The sequence below is a fragment of the Schistocerca serialis genome, chromosome 1, assembly GCF_023864345.2.
Source record: "Schistocerca serialis cubense isolate TAMUIC-IGC-003099 chromosome 1, iqSchSeri2.2, whole genome shotgun sequence".
In the NCBI taxonomy this organism is placed as follows: domain Eukaryota; kingdom Metazoa; phylum Arthropoda; class Insecta; order Orthoptera; family Acrididae; genus Schistocerca; species Schistocerca serialis.
Genome location: NC_064638.1, coordinates 360,432,863 through 360,450,945, shown reverse-complemented (window position 1 = coordinate 360,450,945; position 18,083 = coordinate 360,432,863). Strand labels below are relative to the sequence as shown.

At 41.8% G+C, this 18,083-nt stretch overlaps 1 protein-coding gene across 1 annotated transcript; it reads left to right on the top strand.

Annotated features, from left to right (window-relative positions):
* Positions 1 to 2,078: 2,078 nt before the first annotated feature.
* On the top strand, positions 2,079 to 17,131 carry LOC126457501 (uncharacterized). The gene is made up of 2 exons (XM_050093822.1): positions 2,079 to 2,707; positions 16,881 to 17,131. The coding sequence occupies exons 1-2, from the start codon at positions 2,103 to 2,105 to the stop codon at positions 16,882 to 16,884; spliced, it is 609 nt and encodes a 202-aa protein (XP_049949779.1). The 5' UTR covers positions 2,079 to 2,102; the 3' UTR covers positions 16,885 to 17,131.
* The last annotated feature ends 952 nt before the right edge of the window (positions 17,132 to 18,083 follow it).

Here is an 18,083-nt window from a genome sequence, read left to right as displayed (position 1 = left end):
GTCAGGACTGGCTCTCCCAAGGCTGTCAGTAGTTCTAATGGAATGTTGTCTACTCCCAGGGCATTGTTTCGACTTAGGTCTTTCAGTGCTCTATCAAATTCTTCACGCAGTATCAATCTCCCATTTCATCTTCATCCACATCCTCTTCCATTTCCATAATATTGTCCTCAAGAACATCGCCCTTGTGTAGTCCCTCTATATACTCCTTCATCCTTTCTGCTTTCCGTTCTTTGCTTAGAACTGGGTTTCCATCTGAGCCCTTGATATTCATGCAAGTGGTTCTCTTTCCTCCAAAGGTCTCTTTAATTTTCCTGTAGGCAGTATCTATCTTCCCCCTAGTGAGATAAGCCTCTACATCCTTACAATTGTCCCCTAGCCATGCCTGCTTAGCCATTTTGCACTTCCTGTCGATCTCATTTTTGCAGAACTAGCACTCCTGACAGAAAGGATATTGCGGAGACATGGCTTAGCCACAGGCTGCGGGATGTTGGTAGAGCACTTGCCCGCGGAGGCAAAGGTCTCGAGTTCGAGTCTCGGTCCGGCACGCAGTTTTAATCTGCCAGGAAGTTTCATATCAGCGCACACTCCGCTACAGAGTGGAAATCTCATTCTGGAAACATCCCCCAGGCTGTGGCTGAGCCATGTCTCCGCAATATCCTTTCTTTCAGGAGTGCTATTTCTGCAAGTTTAGCAGGAGAGCTTCTGTAAAGCTTGGAAGGTAGGAGACGAGATACTGGCAGAAGTAAAGCTGTCAGGACGGGGCGTGAGTCGTGCTTCGGTAGCTCAGTTGGTAGAGCACTTGCATGCGAAAGGCAAAGGTCCCGAGTTCGAGTCTCAGTCCGGCACACAGTATTAATCTGCCAGGAAGTTTGAAGAAAGAAGTAGACTGTAATGGCGTGAGTGCGCAGATTAAGGTACAGGCATCCGTGTAAAACTAAAATTATTGAGATATCTTAGTACGTCTTTTTTTAATTTCAAAACGGTACTTACTTAAAAAACACGCCTCGTACGATACATCGTACCTAGTTAATTAACGTAAATCCGCATGAGTCCTACGAAACGCACAGTTTAAAGTGTAATAGACTGAATGTGATTGGTTACAGCGTTTTGTATCTTCATTTATTTTCGGATACCAATGTACCTGTCAGAGACAGCAAAGGACTTGGAAGAGCAGTTGAACGGAATGGACAGTGTCTTGAAAGGAGGGTATAAGATGAACAAAAAACAAAAGCAAAACGAGGATAATGGAATGTCGTCGAATTAAGTCGGGTGATGCTGAGGGAATTAGATTAGGAAATGAGACACTTAAAGTAGTAAAGGAGTTTTGCTATATGGGGAGCAAAATAACTGATGATGGGCGATGTAGAGAAGATATAAAATGTCGACTGGCAATGGCAAGGAAAGCGTTTCTGAAGAAGAGAAATTTGTTAACATCGAGTATAGATTTAAGTGTCAGGAAGTCGTTTCTCAAATTATTTGTGTGGAGTGTAGCCATGTATGGAAGTGAAACATGGACGATAAATAGTTTAAACAAGAAAAGAATAGAAGCTTTCGAAATGTGGTGCTACAGAAGAATGCTGAAGATTAGATGGGTAGATCACGTAACTAATGAGGAGGTATTGAATGGAATTGGGGAGAAGAGGAGTTTGTGGCACAACTTGACCAGAAGAAGGGATCGGTTGGTAGGACATGTTCTGAGGCATCAAGAGATCACCAATTTACTACTGGAGGGCAGCGTGGAGGGTAAAAGTCGTAGAGGGAGACCAAGAGATGAATATACTAAGCAGATTCAGAAGGATGTAGGCTGCAGTAGGTACTGGGAGATGAAGAAGCTTGCACAGGATAGAGTAGCATGGAGAGCTGCATCAAACCAGTTTCAGGACTGAAGACCACAATAACAACATCAATGTACCTCATACCTTCATTCTCGCACAGACTCCAGTTTTTACTGCGGGTAGGAATAACCCCCTTACGAAACGTTTTCGAAGTGATAAAGCACTAAACGAGCGGAAAAAATTTAGATACAGCTGTGTTTCGTGATCTGGAACCGCAGGAGACTTCCGTGGCGTGCTGTATCCGGAGCCTTAGCCGCAGTTCCGGCCATGGCGCTGACCAAGTTGCTGGTCCTGCTGGTGGCTATGGCCGCCACAGCCGACCGCCTCGTGTCCGCGCCGGTGTGGGGCGACCAGCAGAGTGGGCTGCTGGGGTACAGAGAAGAGCAGCAACAGGGGCCGACGCGGCTCTCCCTCCCCATCCCGTCGACGCACCGTCGAGAGGAGTCATCGCTGCCGGACTACGTCGTCGTCTTCCGGAAGAACCGAGGTCGCGAGGCCGCGACTGCCCTGAGTGAGCCGAGGCCTTGGTGGATGGCACCGCAGTTTGTGACTAGTGAGGACTTTCAAAGGCTCGCGCCACAGCGAACTGCTGATCTGAGTTCTCAGTTTCTACAGCTACTGATGCAGGAAGTGAAGCGAATGCAGGGCAAAGCCGAAAATGGCAGGCTGGCTGGAGAGGACCCAGGGCTGATGCGCGGAGTCGTTCGACCGGCCGAACAGAGGAGTGGCGACCCGCAGTTGGTGGCTTTGCCGGCAGTTCCCATCGCCTTCCGCTCGTTCATCAACTCGCCGGACATCCCTACGCTGTGCCCAGACGGCACCAAGGTGGCACACGACAAGTCGTGCCGCTCCGTATGGAAGAGAGCCTCCAGGTAACACACACACACACATCTACATCTACATCTACATCCATACTCCGCAAGCCACCTGACGGCGTGTGGCGGAGGGTACCTTGAGTACCCCTATCGGTTCTCCCTTCTTTTCCAGTCTCGTATTGTTCTGATTTTATCCTCATGGTCTCTTCGCGAGATATACGTAGGAGGGAGCAATATACTGCTTGACTCTTCAGTGAAGGTATGTTCTCGAAACTTCAACAAAAGCCCGTACCGAGCTACTGAGCGTCTCTCCTGCAGAGTCTTCCACTGCAGCCTATCTATCATTCTTCCAATGAATCTCAGTCTGACATCTGCTTTACCGTCGATTAATGTTATATGTTCATTCCATTTTAAATCACTCCTAATGCCTACTCCCAGATAATTTATGGAATTAGCTGCTTCCAGTTGCTGACCTGTTATATTGTAGCTAAATGATAAATCATTTTTCTTTCTATGTATTCGCATCACATTACACTTGTCTACATTGAGATTCAATTGCTATTCCCTGCACCATGCGTCAATTCGTTGCAGATCCTCCTGCATTTCAGTACAGTACACTATAGTACAGTCACACACACACACACCTCACTCCTCCTCTAGAAGAAGATAGTGAGCCCAGGCACAGGTGCTTTATTTCTTTGCTGTATCGTCCCCTCAGACATTGCATAGGCTGGCAACAGCTGGCTGGCTATTCTTCACGAACACAGATTTTATAAATTAGAGTTATTAAAAAATTTAAATTATTTTAAGGAATGCAGCAACCTGCCAATTTTTATGTTTTTTTCGGATTTCATAGATCAATCGGTAAAAAAGTTATCCTTATACGATCACTTTGTTGTGAGTCTGTCGGTCAGTCTGTTAAAATACACTACTGGCCATTGAAATTCCTACACCACGAAGATGACGTGCTACAGACGCGAAATTTAACCGACAGGAAGAACATGCTGTGATATGTAAATGATCAGCTTTTCAGAGCATTCACACAAGGTTGGCACCGGCGGCGACACCTACAACGTGCTAACATGAGGAAAGTTTCCAACCGATTTCGCATGCACAAACGCTGTGGTGATGCCTCGTGTAAGGAGGAGAAATGCGTACCGTCACGTTTCCGACTTTGATAAAGGTCGGATTGTAGCCTATCGCGATTGCGGTTTATCGTATCGCGACATTGCTGCTCGCGTTGGTCGAGATCCAATGACTGTTAGCACAATTATGGGATCGGTGGGTTCAGGAGGGTAATACGGAATGCCGTGCTGGATCCCAACGGCCTCGTATCACTAGCAGTCGAGATTACAGGCATCTTATCCGCATGGCTGTAACAGATCGTTCAGCCACGTCTCGATTCCTGAGTCAACAGATGGCGAAGTTTGCAAGACAACAACCACCTGCACGAACAGTTCGACGACGTTTGCAGCAGCATGGACTATCAGCTCGGAGACCATGGGTGCGGCTATCCTTGGCGCTGCATCACAGACAGGAGCGCCTGCGATGGTGTACTCACCAACGAACCTGGGTGCACGAATGGCAAAACGTCATTTTTTCGGATGAATCCAGGTTCTGTTTACAGCATCATGATGGTCGCATCCGTGTTTGGCGACATCGCGGTGAACGCACATTGGAAGCGTGTATTCGTCATCGCCATACTGGCGTATCACCCAGCGTGATGGTTTGGGGTGCCATTGGTTACACGTCTCGGTCACCTCTTGTTCGCATTGACGGCACTTTGAACAGTGGACGTTACATTTCAGATGTGTTACGACCCGTGCCACTACCCTTCATTCGATCCCTGCGAAACCCTACATTTCAGCAGGATAATGCACGATCGCATGTTTCTCGATACAGAAAATGTTCGACTGCTGCCCTGGCCAGCACATTCTCCATATGTCTCACCAATTGAAAACATCTGGTCAATGGTGGCCGAGCAACTGGCTCGTCACAATACGCCAGTCACTACTCTTGATGAACTGTGGTAGACTATCGTGTTGAAGCTGCAGGGGCAGCTGTACCTGTACACGCCACCCAAGCTCTGTTTGACTCATTGCCCAGGCGTATGAAGGCCGTTATTACGGCCAGAGGTGGTTGTTGTGGGTACTGATTTCTCAGGATCTGTGCACCCAAATTGCGTGAAAATGTAATCACATGTCAGTTCTAGTATAATATATTTGTCCAATGAATACCTGTTTATCATCTGCATTTCTTCTTGGTGTATCAATTTTAATGGCCAGTAGTGTACTATCTTCCTGAGAAAAGGGTAGACGCATCAAGTAGATATGAATAGAGCAAGTAGTCCAAATACGGAATACCATTTTCTTTTTTTTCATAAATTTCTCAGTTTTTCACATTAAGCAAACAAAACATGCGTAGTACATTCTTTGGAATACATTTCAATGCTTCCTGTGTTTTCGAATACATACTACATTAGAAACATTGTTAAATTCAGCTTACCATGAAGTTTGACATTTTTGGCACTTCAGATTATGGGGTGCAAATATGCAATATTCCATTCGTTTCAAATTTGTTAAAGTTAAAACAAATAATGGAAGATCTAACAAATCATTGTAAAAGAAAACACTAGAAAACATAATAATACAATAGAACAATACACGAAATATACCCTTTTCTGTTATTAAATTCCTTATCCTAAGTAATTTCGCTTGCAGAAGTCACACACTTATCGTCCTTTACCATAACGTACATATACAATGTGCTCCCACAATTCGGACATTAGACACATTACCCATTCTCCATCTGCCTTGTTCTGCGAAAATTTACCTGAGCAGAGCAGACAATTGCCATCTTCATTAGTGGGTACATTGTTATCCAGGGTGGAGAATCAACTCTCACACTAAAAACATCACCCTCAGAATCAGATGATTCCTTGTTCCTAGGCTTTGGTGGTCTCTTCTTCTTTGTCTCCGGTTTATTTGTTGCTGTCGTCGATACTTCAAGAGATCTCTTGTATGGAGACGAGGTTATGACTGCTGAAGGACTTGCTTTTCTTCCGCTGGTGCCTGGCCTCTTCTTTATTTGTTGTATGTGTGAGATTTGTCAAGGTATAATTTCAGAAGAGGCACAAGATGATCCTCCCTTGACTTCAATATTAGCCTTCCCACTTCTAGAAGCCACAGCTCCTGCAGATGGTACATTGACTGGATCATTAGGTAAATCCTTAATTATACATTTATTGCTGGCAATGCAAAACTGCAACCGTGAAAATGTGAGGGTTTAACGGGTATATGCCTGTCACCCTACACCCATTGACTGCTATCTCTCCTGTGTGGCACTTGAGGTACACCTTCCCATTCAGTTCGGTGACGTCCATGTTTGTTACTGGACGAACATTTTCCTTCATCCATATGAATACCAGCTCAGAATAATAGGCTTTCATAGGACTCATGAAAGTTCTATCTAGCCGTTGCATCTTGTGGGAGGCAAGTGGAGGCAGCCACAAGGTTTTGGCATGGTTTCACGTACGAGATTTATAACATCCACATTTCTGGAGTGGCCCATTTTATTTTCTGTGACGTTTTTAATTGATATTTGCGTAGGAGACTCATCCCACTGCTTTCGAGCTCGTGAAGTCATTTCTGAGGCAATTCCCATCAGAAAAACAGCTTGCGAAAGTATGGTACAAATATGGAATATTAGTATTCCATATCAGTGACACAGCCATCTTGAAATTCAGAAACGCAAATAAAAATGAAAATTAAATTTAAATAGCCAACAAACACGCCATTTTACGGCTTAATGTATTAGCTAAACGTCTGTTTACAAAATACATTAATAATTTATGTATTATGACAAGAATGAAGCTGAAAACTAGCAGCCTGCAACAATTATGCCTCCTAGCGAATTCGTTAAAACGGCTTCACTCACTTGCAGTGGCTGCCGACTGTAATATGAATGCATCCCAAAGCAGTTTACAGTTGCTGACCGTAATTTTTAAGCAGATAATAAAAGTACAGCTCTTACAAAGTGAGAAATCATAGTATTTCATATAAACACCACTATTCCATAATTGCATCTCTTCCTGTATCACATACTAAGGTCTAAGGTTCCTTGGGACTGTAAAAAACTGAAGTTTCTTAGTCAAAGCTATCAAAAGATGCGGCCATTTATGTCATATTTTCACATTCGAAAACTCACTCATCAAAACGCACAGTGTACTTGATGTTGACCGAGAATCATGAAATTTGCCAAGAAGCAAGGTTTCACAGTACAACAAAAGGAGAAAATCCGGAATTTGTTAATTTGTAATTATATTGCACGAAAAACGTTTTTTGTCATTCTTTACCCGATTTTTCATCTGTCCGTCGGTTAACAGCCCTTTTTCTCAAGAAATGTTAGACATCTCAAGTCGAAATTTGTTGTTAACAGCTAACTAAAGTGGACGAACTAATAAAAATTTACGTGATGTAAAGAAATGCAGACGATTTAAAACGTATTGTCTTCCAATGGTTGATTTTGATGTTAATGGTGTTTTGTACGGAGAGGAAGCAATCTTGTGACAAGCCAGAGGGCTAAGTGGGTTAATGGATCTTACCGAGGACGAAGGAAGTTAGATTACATGTAGCAAGATGATTTCAGGAAAATTAAATGAGGGAGGGAATTGTTTAGGTGAAATCAGAAGGGTTGGAATTGAGCTGAAGGGTATGCAACTCATATAGAGAGGATCTTTTGCTACAAGAGCGTATATGCCTGGAATTGTTAAATCTTAGCGGAGTCTTGACGATATGCACATAAATTCCTTCATCAGAACAATTTATACGGAGGTTCTCAAAGCATTCGATCACGTGCACAACAGCGAATCTACTCACCTTTTGGTAACTATAAAGACTTTTAGTTAATGTATGTGCATTGTGGCTCTTAGACATAGGGTAAAAGTCACAAATTATTTGCGCAATAATTTTCTTCCTGTAACATGAACCGGTTACCAGCTTACGATAATGAGACCCATCAGCGTTAGTATTGAGCAGATTCCATGTTCTTTGATAAGTGGCGTTCACATTCTGAATTGCTCCATATTACTTCAAGCTGAGGATATCAGCAGCGTTCTTCGAATGCCGACATTATGTTACGAAAATTAGTTGACGTGCACAAATATATGGAGCCAAGCACTTTATTTGTTTGTGCACTGCGTGTTTTAAGGGAATGCCAGACAGTTACCATCGTGGGCATTTGCAGTCGATAGGACATTTGCAGTCACCCTCTAGTTTAGCAGCAATCTCTCAAGGCAAGGGCGGCCCTTTTTTGTATTCGTCGTGTCCGCTTTCACGTCGCCGTCTCCGCATCTTAACCGACATAGTCAATATCTAAGCGGGCCTCCTTCTTCCACAGCTTGGCTTCCTGAAATCACGTTGCCAAATGAAAATACTGATATGATTACTGAAGATGCTCCACTACATAGATGGATTTTAGATACAGTAGTTCTACCTAATGCCAACGTATTTCCAACTGCCATTCCACTCTGCCGAAATATATTTCTTTTATTTCATATATTTATATATTATATATATTTATATTTTATATATGTATATATTTTATATATTTCTCTTATTATCTATTCAGTATACGGAAATCGAAATATTTGAAACTTTTGGGCAACTAAAGCAATACCATGGTCTATGTAAATATGTAATGACTTCTTCCAAGCTAAAATATAGCTCCACCCTCCCTCTGTCTGTACTGTTCTCTCTATGCTATCGTCCAGCTTCAAGTATTTCTTCTTTTTCTTCTTCCCTTCAAGATGCATCTCTAACTTCATGTACATGCAGCTTGTGAGCTCCGCTTCCTTCTTCACGGATTCCACCAAACAAGTGAGGGTTTCCAAAAATATTATTTATTTTATTGCATTATTTTGAACCAATCAAACTATTTACAACTGAAGCGGTTAATTATCTGACTCTAATTTACTTTGCTGTGCAACCCTTCAACAGCATTCGTCGCTGAGTGCCTTTCATGCATAACAATTCCACATTGTCATTGCGATATCCTCATCCCGTAGTCAGTTGTCGACAAAGTAGTCAAAAAATTGAGAGAGCCTTTCGTCATCAGGAACTTGTGCATAACCCATCTGTTACTTGCTTCTTCGGTTTTACAAATGCAGACGTGAAGTCTTAAATCTTCATTCTGTCGGCACTCTTATACCGAGATCTTGAAGCCTTCTCTATAAATCTTTTTCATCTGAAAATAACGTCCATTTATTTCTCTTGAGGGGAAAATTTGGCGAAGGGCCGATATCCTAGCAGTCTCAAAATTTATGTTCACTTCTCTAGGACACCACTGAGAAAATTCTTTTTTAATCAGACGAAACAGGCGAACATATGTGTCTTCCTCCTTATTGGCGTGCAGGGTAAATACAGGAAGAATGTTTATTTCGTCACTTGGGACTCCTATGTCTGTATGTGTGTTATAGATCTATGCAAACTGCTTGCTGCAGCTCTTAAATGTTCCATCCATAAAAATGGGAAGGCGTTTTAACGGCTGCCATCTCCCAGTTTAAGAGATATTCATGAAGAGCAATTTCATAAGAGTTCTTGGGCTATTATTGATTCCCCCGCGGGTGACTTCGCTGACGACACGAGGTCCTCCTCATAGATTCTGAGTTAGGCACCACTATGACAAAGTCATAACCTTTATTATTAAGATTTTCCATTTCACGCACGTATACCTCGGATAACTGGGTGGTTTCTTCTCGAAACCATCTCTTCGCCCTCTCCACTTGCTACGTCACTTCCAGAGCTGCATCAGGTGGTCCAAAGAGATGATCTGACAAGTTAAACCACTTCCCGGTCCTTCGAATGCATCGTTCCCTTGCAATGCTCCGATTTTGTCTTAAGCACTCCCTCTTAACAAAACCTGCTTTAAATTCCTTCACTTTACGATACACATAACCACTGTAATGAGCAGAAGGCCGTGGAGCCTGATTGGGTTGGGAGGAGGGGCGGGAAGAGAAGTGGGCAAGGGTACCCAACTCTTCAGAACAGGTAAAACGCAAATGTCCGGGGTCGCAAATCTCTGCGTTTGCAAGTGTCCTACTACCCTTTCACGGAATGATGCCTCTATAATCAGGTAGAAACGGTAAAAAATTAACAGCCTGTTATCTTACACACAGGCACGTTTGGATACTCAGAATTCAGTCACTGAACCGCCTTGAAGGTGGTTACACGTTAAAGGCCTGAGGATCGGAAGCTGAAATACAGTCCCTGATGGTCTCCAGAAAGATGATGGGATATGGTTATTATATTATTAGACATGATAATTGTAACCGTTGCTATAGAGAGAGCGATAATCAAAATTTTATCATGTCCGTTGCAAATACAGAAATGCATTAGGTTTGGGCTTGACAATCGCTAGAACTAAGCAACAACCAAGTGAGGAGTCATATGACCTATCCCAGGAACAGGACCCAAATCTGGAAATTCGTTTTCTGGTACGTAACGCTATCAGTCATAATAAAAGGGTTAATGCGACTATGGAGTATTAACTACAGATATTATTGTCGGCGTATAAAAGGGCTGTCGTTCACGGCATGAACCGGTTACGCTCAGATTAGCAAACAGATGGGGCCAGATAGACTGCCAGAATATTGCATCTGGATGATTGTACAATCTGGCTTTGGACCCGACAAGAATGTTATCGAAGGGTAAAAGCGTTTGTAAATAACACCTTGATTTATAGCCATTCTTACATATCAGTTAAACATTATGTAATACTAACTGCTTATGTGCGTTTAAACAAAGCTTATATACAATCTCACTAAGGGTGTTTCTCATACTGCGACGCAATGACTGGCCTGCAAGCAGCTGTAAAAGTGAACTGATTACGAAGCAACAAAAATGTAGCTGGTAATAGTTGCGTTAGCTGGGGAGCCGAGGATCAGTTTTTTAGAGCTTTTGGATTGCAGAACTAACAACATGATATGGCATAACCACACGAATGGTTTTGAACTGCTAGTTGAGTTTTAACGGCTGAGGTGAAGGTATGCATTTTACAAAGTGGGTTCACTCCAGTTCTTGCAACATTTCGTGCGGCGGTTCCAAACACGAATCTATATCAGACTTACAAAAAGTTTTACAGTTGTTTAGATATATTGGCCCAACAGCAAAGAAGCATGTCCTTCGGCGGAGCATGGTCAAAGTTGATATGTAATAAACACTTTTTTTACATGGCTATCTAATACTGCGTGATGGTATAAGCAGTGTAACAAGATGACAATAAGATGAAATTAGATTACGTTTAGGTGTACTTTTCGTTCCAGTTGATCCATAGCTAGGAGATCCTCCAGGATGTAAAACATGTCAGAAAAACAGGACCACACAATAAATATTTACTATGAAAAACAAATGTCCTAATTACCTTACAAATATCCCAAATGGAAAGACTGTCATGGATGTGGAATAAATACAAAATTTTTAAAATATTTCCATTTGTGTGGTAACAAACGCTAAATAGAAAAATCAATGTTACATTATTTACTTACAATGGCCGCATTACTGCACTGAATTTGTACAGAAGTCCAATTGTACTAATACTCGGATTATTACATATTGTTGGTAACGCTAACACACACACACACACACACACACACACACACACACACACACACGCACGCACACAAACAAACATCGGTTGGTTCTACCAAGAAATTCATCAGTAAAGTAGAAGTAGTTGGCCACCAATAAATCCTTTAATCCTTTAGGATGCTCTTAAACTGAACTTTATTTGTAGTTGAACGTTTTATGGCTGCCGCCAAGTTTTTGAAAATGTTTGTTCCTGAAGAATGGACATCTTCTTGGTCAAAAGTAAGTGACTTTAAATATTTGTGAAGATTTTCTTGTTTCTAGTATTGAACCTATGAACTGAGCTGTTGGTCTGAGAAAGAGACATATTTCTACTGACAAATTTCATTAAGGAATGAATATATTGGGTAGAAATGGTTAATGTCACCAGTTTCCTAAACAGGTCTATGCGGGATGCTCTTGAGTTTACTCGTATAAAATTAGTACAAAGCTCCTTAGCAGATATGGTTGTATTTGATGATGCACAGCCATCAACGGCAATAGACACCAGTAGAATACTAATGATTTTTGTTACAGCATTTCTTTTACTATATCTTCCTTCCATGGAAGGAATAAATGCTCTTAATGTTTAGTACGGTGGGGGCCGTTACTGAATGGATTTAATAGTATAAAATCTGATTTTTATTTTTCACTTGATGTTCGCCAGTGCCTTCTTCCTGGCTGCTAGTTGCAGCATATCAGTCACATTACACAAAACAGGACAGAACCATTTTGTAACTCACGTGTTGAACCATCAGCAAATGAACTCACGTGTTGCTGACGAGGTAGCGCTACCGAACTGCACGTCTACAACTTGGCTGTCCAATAGGGAGACTTGGAGGCGGTCATGTGGGGGTGGAACCGCGGCGAGCCACCAGGAGCGGACTCGCCGTGCGCCCTCTTCTGCCGACAGCTTCCGACCCGAGCAGACGCTCTCCTCTCCTGCTCTCTTGAGCAGCAGAACCATTCAGCTCTCTAGGTCTGCCTTTCCTCTGTATTGCATTAAACAACCATGCACTTAAAATATGTTTCCACCTCAACGGGTGTCCACTGCTTTCCCTTCCTCGCCAATCCTGACACATTAACAGTTGCGTCAAAAACGTTTTATTTTTGTTGAAAAGTCATCGCCATTGGGTTAAAATATGCGTGAACTTGATAATTCATCCACGTTAATGGTGGTCGAGCTCGTGGCTGCGAACTAAAAGTATTTGAAGAAATAAAGCAACCAGCCACTTTTCATATACCTTTATTTAAGACAAAACGCATTCCGGCTTTTCACCTACAGTACCTTCAATTGGGGAAACCGTTGGAGATGGATCTATATTCACTGACTGCAACAATTCCTGTCGAGTTTGATATAGATTGTCACTAACTTGTTTGTATAAGTATACAATATAAATATAATAAATATATTCGATACAAATATATAAATAAATGTAATATGTTATTAATATAAAATTAACTTTATATTAAGTTAACTTAAATTTTAATTAATTAAATAATCTAATTATAAACCATTCTTTAATTATATTATTACAATTAATATAATTATTTATATTAATATAAGGTGTTATATTTAATATTATTAATCTTATTTATTATATTCAATTATAATAATATTTAATATTAATTTAGATATTATTATATACTTTATAATACAATAATTTATTTTAAGCTAAAAACATAAGTAGCTATAATTCTTGGTAGATAAACGTATTAAAATAATCACTTAATAATAATAAAATAAACTTATAGGTATTTATATTTAATTAGATGTAATATACTAATAAAAATTATTACTAAACGAAAAATATGCCTAAATCGAAACAAATTAATTCAAAATAACCAAAACAATACACAACCTAATTTCTAAAAAAACTTTTAATTGATATATTAAATAAATGAAGTGCCTGATTAAAGGGTTACCTTGATACGGTAAATTAAGTAAATAAAAATTACCTTCATTAAACAGGTTACATAAGATAGAATTAAACTACCTCCTTTAGTATCAAAAACTAGTGGGCATCATACACCTTAATGTAAAAAGGTAAGGCAATCAAGCTAATGGGTTCATACCCCATTTATAGAGATATCAATCCTCTCCTTTTTATTGACCAACAACTCTACAAAACTTCTCTTCCTATCAATATTAATAATAGGAACGATCCTGTCCATTTCATCAAATTCCTGATTTGGGGTTTGAATAAGACTTGAGATCAACTTACTTTCATTTATCCCACTTCTAACAAGAAATAAAACTAAAATGATAAATGAATCATCAATTAAATATTTTATTGTCCAAGCAATAGCATCGACAATATTATTATTTTCAATTTTGTTGATTCAAATAAAGTACCCAATAGGATGGGAAACAGTATTTATCCCCTCAATAATAATCAGATCCAGATTATTATTAAAGATCGGAGCTGCACTCTTTCGTTTCTGATTTCCAGAAGTCATAGGCGCTTCAAGCTGAAATAACTGTTTAACATTAACCCCACCAGTGAGGTGCTCACGACTTATCGACTACTTTCAGTCATGAACATCTTTTCTCTGACATGCGTATTTGAGTATGTGATTCCTCTCATTCAAGGAGTAGGATGTATCACTATACAGCTTTAGTCGTTTTCCACGCTCGTTACTGCAAATGTTCGGCTTGCCCCAATCTCTGCCTCAGAAAATACGATAGCCTACACAACCAGTTAAAATTCGATAACACAGAAAACAAAGTTTACATGATCCACAGACAGTCTGTGCACACGACTCCCTTCCCTCAGATTAACTGACGACCGTGGCAACAGGAAGGACATCCGATCATAATGTTAAAATAAAATAAATTCCCCAAATCATGAAAACAATACTGACCGTTCATTGAGATAAACACAAGGTAAAAAGTTGCATAACACATGGTTCTACATTTTGGACAGCATCAAAGGGATGGGCTGAGATACGTTTTAGAAAATGGACTGTGTCAAAAGCTGCTGTCCCGCTCATTCTCCCTCACTGGCTACCATGCTCAGTTAGCGCGAGGCCGGTGAGGAAATTTCTGACTCCCAGGTTCTTGTGACATTCAGCGTCCGGCGCGCTGACAAAAGTAACGTATTAGGGTGCGCACAAAAAGAAAGATTGCCCTCATAGTGATGGTCAGCGTGAGGCAACTTGAAGCAGCGTGAAGGATGTCCTCTTGTTATCCAGCCTAATGGGACTACACACACTGGGGGCACGACAGCGGCGTCAACGAGCGGACAGGCGCCAACGGGCGCAACGTCCTTTGGTGGCTCCAGCACGGCCGGTGGCCATCTCGCTGTACTGCGGAGACGCGCCGGCAGCTGTGAATCTTCATCAAAAAATTTTTAAACAAAGTATACGATAAAAAAATTATTTTTAGCACCTTATAGCTTCATTCGTGTCCGCTTGCTTTGCTGGGTGGTAACGTGCTCGCCTCCCATGCAAGCGGGCCCGGGTTCGATTCCCGGCCGGGTTGGAGATTTTCTCCGCTCGTGATCTGGGTGTTGTGTTGTCCTCATCATCGTTTCATCCTCATCACTGGCGCGCAAGTCGCCCAGTGCGGCATCGAATGAAATAAGACTTGCACTTGGCGGCCGAACTTCCCCGAGTAGGGGCCTCCCGGCCACCGACGGAATACGTTCATTTCCACTTTGCCTCATTCGTGAGCTTCATGGTGAACTGCCTACCTTTTCGTTAGCATTCATAGTGACTGTGATATTTCGAAGTAAACTAACGTGACACACGAAACTCGAATAGTTTATAACGAAAAACAGCAGTTGCTGTGATTTTACGTTTGGCGCAAATTACACTGACGAGCCAAAGAAACTGGTACACCTGCCTAATATCGTATAGGATCCCCGAAAGCACGCAGAAGTGCCGGAACACGACGTGGCATGAACTCGACTAATGTCTGAAGTATTGCTGGATGGAACTGGCACCATGAGTCCTGCAGGGCTGTCCATAAATCCGTAACAGCACGAGGGGGTGGAAATCTCCTCTGGACAGCGCGTTGAAAGCCATCCCAAATGGTTCAAATGGCTCTGAGCACTATGGGACTTAACTTCTGAGGTCATCAATCCCCTAGAACTTAGAACTACTTAAACCTAACTAACCTAAGGCCATCACACACATCCATGCCCGAGTCAGGGTTCGAACCTGCGACCGTAGAGGTCGCGCAGTTCCAGACTGTAGCGCTTAGAACCGCTCGGCCACCTCGGCCGGCGAAAGGCATCCCAGATATGCTCAATAATGTTCATGCCTGGGGAGCCTGGTGACTAGAAGACGTAATTAAACTCAGAAGAGTGTTCCTGGGGCCACTCTGTAGCAATTCTGGACGTGTGGGGTGTCGCGTTGTCCTGCTGGAATTGCCCAAGTCCATCGGAATGCACAACAGACATGAATGGATGTGCAGGTGATCAGACAGGACGCTTACGAACGTGTCACCTGTCAGAGTCGCATCTAGACATATCAGGGGTCCGATAACACTCCAACCACACACGCCCAACACCGTTACTGAGTCTCCACAAACTTGAACAGTCCCCTGCTGATGACATGCAGGGTCCATGGATTCATGGTCTTCATACCCGTACTCGTCCACTTGTTCGACACAATTTGAAACAAGACTTATCTGACCAGGCAACATGTTTCCAGTCATCAACAGTCCCCACTTCGTCGCCATCTCGGAGACGCTGTGTCCCATCGCTCATGCGCCGACTATAACATCACACTCAAATTCTTTTAAATCTTGATAACCTGCCATTGTAGCAGCAGTAACCGATCTAACAACTGCGCCAGACACTTGTTGTCTTTTACAGGCGCTGCCGACGGCACCGCCGTATTCTGCCTGTTTGTATATCTATGTTAATGAATGTGCATGCCTATATCAGTTTCTTTGGCGCTGCATATGAAATGTAGCTAACGTATTGCTTTTTCTTACACCTGGGAGGAGATCTGTATCTGACTCTAATCACGAAGAAGGTGGATTGTATGTAGTGCACTAAATTCCGCCTGTCGTATCTCATAAAAGGTTCAAGATATGGAAACGAGTTTGGCAGATTATCGCACCCAGGAGAACATTATTTTATGATACAGTTAATATGCGAAGCTTTCTTACCATTGAATAATGTAATAGTTTCAAGTACCATCTATGGCAGGTAAAATGAGAATTGGCGTGGGTTTGCAACAGCAGAAGTGACGAAAATACACGTTTATCTTTCTGCTGAGACTGAGCGCTTAGGAAAGTTATTGACTTGTCTTGTCTTCGGTTGTTTAATGACACACTGTCACAGGATTATGTCACAGTTGCCTCTGAATTAGGACGTTAGTGAAGTGATGCTTGGCGAGCTGCCGTGTTTTGTTAAAAGAAGCGGAATTTAACACGGCAACAAGAGAACTGCAGACGTTACTAAATGTAAATTTGTCTCCGATTAATTAAAATGCTATAGTACAATAAGGAATGATTTTTCATTCTTTCCATAATTATCTAGTCATCGACGGTAAATTAAGAGATAATCATTTTTCGTAATTAACTGTTTCTTGTGAGAAAAAATTGGGAACTTTTTAAAATTTTCTGTGTCATTCTCACTTTTTCCTTGTTTCAGTTGACAACGGTTTCGGAGATATGTAGCAGAATGCAGGTATGGAACATTGTGAACAGATTGTGTTGAGGACGATAAAGAAGCCACAGGGAAATAGTTATTTCATCGCTCTGCAGTCTACAATTTCGCCATCAACCAATTTGTTCGGGTCTCTGTGACGAAGTAAATAAATTTTTAATGTTTTACGGAGTGCAACGTTGAAATATCACTTTTATAATGACAACTTATATGATTAAAAATGTTTTTGAAATTAATCCTGTTGTTATTTCACTGAAATGTTTGTCGTTCATGTACAAGACGCCCATTTTCAAACTGAATCTTATCTGTTTATAGGCTCTCAGGGCTGCACTCTCTGTATTTAACAAATGCTCCATTCTCTTTAAACTGGAAGCATCCTTAAGAACGATGCCAGAGCAGGTAAGTAACTGGGCCGAGCATCTCATTGGCGGAAGGTGTCTGTGTTGTTATTTTTGAAAAGGGGAATACATACAGAAGGTTTTCCTGAACTGTGGCTCGAGAGAATCTGTAGTCGAGTTCGCGCAATGGTGTCAGCATTACAATGGGCTACCCCACAGAGTAAGCTCGTTTCATGTATCTTCGCAACTTTAACTAAAGGCTACGATTTCGACGTGTGGCAGGCATCTTTATACGACCGAGAAGGATAAGAGCGGCAAGAATTTACTCTGAACCCTGATCTTTACAGAGCCATTTGCAATAGACGATATGACGTTTACCAGCGTTTTTGCAGTAGACTATATGACATTTACCAGCGTTGTTCTTCTGATTTGTGATAATGTAATTCTGCTAAACAAAAATCACGACATTAACTCGAACTTCTGACGGTGGTTGTCACACCAAGATAAGAATGTTAGACAAGAAATTAATACAAACATCGTAAATGTTACTACGATTATTCTCTTGCGTTTACAACAAAACATCAGTTTAGTTCTTTTTTTTTTGCATATTAATCTGTTGCAATGACTATCTTTGCGAGGTGGTTCTACGGTGTGGCTCTGAGCACTATGGGACTTAACATCTATGGTCATCAGTCCCCTAGAACTTAGAACTACTTAAACCTAACTAACCTAAGGACATCACACAACACCCAGCCATCACGAGGCAGAGAAAATCCCTGACCCCGCCGGGAATCGAACCCGGGAACCCGGGCGTGGGAAGTGAGAACGCTACCGCACGACCACGAGATGC

What these genes read in the sequence shown, in the direction of transcription:
- LOC126457501 (XM_050093822.1), top strand. Translation starts at nt 2,103, where the DNA reads ATGGCGCTGACCAAGTTGCTGGTCCTGCTGGTGGCTATGGCCGCCACA.